The sequence below is a fragment of the Penaeus monodon genome, chromosome 19, assembly GCF_015228065.2.
Source record: "Penaeus monodon isolate SGIC_2016 chromosome 19, NSTDA_Pmon_1, whole genome shotgun sequence".
NCBI lineage: Eukaryota > Metazoa > Arthropoda > Malacostraca > Decapoda > Penaeidae > Penaeus > Penaeus monodon.
Window position 1 is genome coordinate 47,532,882 of NC_051404.1, and position 1,434 is coordinate 47,534,315.

A 1,434-nucleotide genomic window follows, 5' to 3' on the forward strand; every position below is an offset into this window, starting at 1 on the left:
AATGCAATGTTTTTTTGCTGTTACAACTTTTTTTTTTATTATGATAGTTTGTTATCATTTCTGAAAACAATCGGAATATTTCAAAAATGACCAGATAAATTGACTTCGTGCTACACTTTGCGACAGTTAAGTAGCATATAGCATTAAAAAATAGATAATAGACGCTAAACGGAAAACGAGCAGATAATCAAAGCAAAACGACCACACTACAAAATAACTGGTCCCGGTCTCGAGGCGCTCCTAGCACGTGACGCGGAGGAGAGGCAAAGTACAGTAAAGAGCGACGTGTGTCCTACCTGAGGGTTGGCACAGGCGCTGCAGACGTCCTCGGCGGCGTCGGCCAAGTCGTCGTAGAGGAACCCGGGCAGACCCAGGTCCTCCAGGATGCCCGTGTTGCCCTGCTCGATCCACGTGGAGTGGGAGTAGAACTTCTGCAGGGAGTGGAGGGAGAGGCCGAGGAAGGTCCTGGCAGCGGGGTAGGCCTCGTCCTGCAGGATCGAGGTCAGGATCTGAGGGTATCTCGTGGCCATGCTGTCCTGGAGGGACTGCAGGTCCTCGCCGTCGCCTTGGATCTGGGGGTCGTACCTGCCGGAAGGGAGGCATGCATGAGGAAGTCGTTTGCAAAATGCTTTGATTCTCATAAAAATGCGTCGTAGAAGAATGCGTCTGTTTCACCCAAGCACTGAAATGACTCACTTAAGCTGAGGCAGAGAATCGGCCTTGACGTTGGAGGCCGCGATGGAGTTGACCGCCTTGATGAAGCGGGCAGGCGACGCGGCCGCGCCATAGTAGGCATGATAGAGCTCCGTCAGGCTGGCGTCGGTGGGCACGTTGAAGCTCGGCTGCGACGCCGGCGGGTAATCCAGGAAGAACTGGCGGAGGTTGCGACGGATGGCCTCGCGCGTGATCCACTTGTGGTCGCGGGTCACCCCCGTCGTCTGAGGCGGGAGAGAGTTTCATTAGTGTTACAACTGAATAACGTAATTCCCTAACTGTACTTCGCTAAACCGATGTACACAGCTACAATTACAGCAGTATATAACGGAGCCTGGTCCTCTGTTCCGTTCGGGAGACGCGGGTTTGTCCTCACCTGCTCCGGGCACAGGATCCAGGCCACGTCGGGGTCGCTGGTGTTGAGGGACGTGGCGAGGAAGGCGTGGGTGCCGCCCGCCGCCGCCAGAAACAGGAATGCGATCACTTCTATTCGAAACATGACTTCCTCTCGCGCTGTTAGCTAAGAAGTGCTTGGCCAAGAGCTCCCGACGTATATATATACAGAAGGGAGTGTGTGTGTGGAAGCCGCATTGCGTAAGATAACCTTTATCTCGGTAAAAGACGAGGCATCTCAACAGCTGTTTCATTCCCCATGTACTTTGCCATATTCTAAGAACTAATGCAACACGTGTATGTGAATGTGATGCATGATATATGTGT

At 52.8% G+C, this 1,434-nt stretch overlaps 1 protein-coding gene across 1 annotated transcript in view; it reads right to left on the reverse strand.

The window, feature by feature from the left end:
• LOC119585275 (von Willebrand factor A domain-containing protein 7-like) overlaps nucleotides 1-1,250 on the reverse strand; it is a 14,144-nt gene extending 12,894 nt beyond the window's left edge. Inside the window, exons 1-3 of the mRNA XM_037933949.1 lie at nucleotides 1,091-1,250; nucleotides 697-938; nucleotides 297-585 (exon numbers count right to left, since the gene is read on the reverse strand). Of these exons, the coding sequence (XP_037789877.1) occupies nucleotides 297-585; nucleotides 697-938; nucleotides 1,091-1,213 (654 nt within the window). The 5' untranslated portion in view covers nucleotides 1,214-1,250. The remainder of the gene's footprint in view (nucleotides 1-296; nucleotides 586-696; nucleotides 939-1,090) is intronic.
• Between the last annotated feature and the right edge of the window lie 184 nt (nucleotides 1,251-1,434).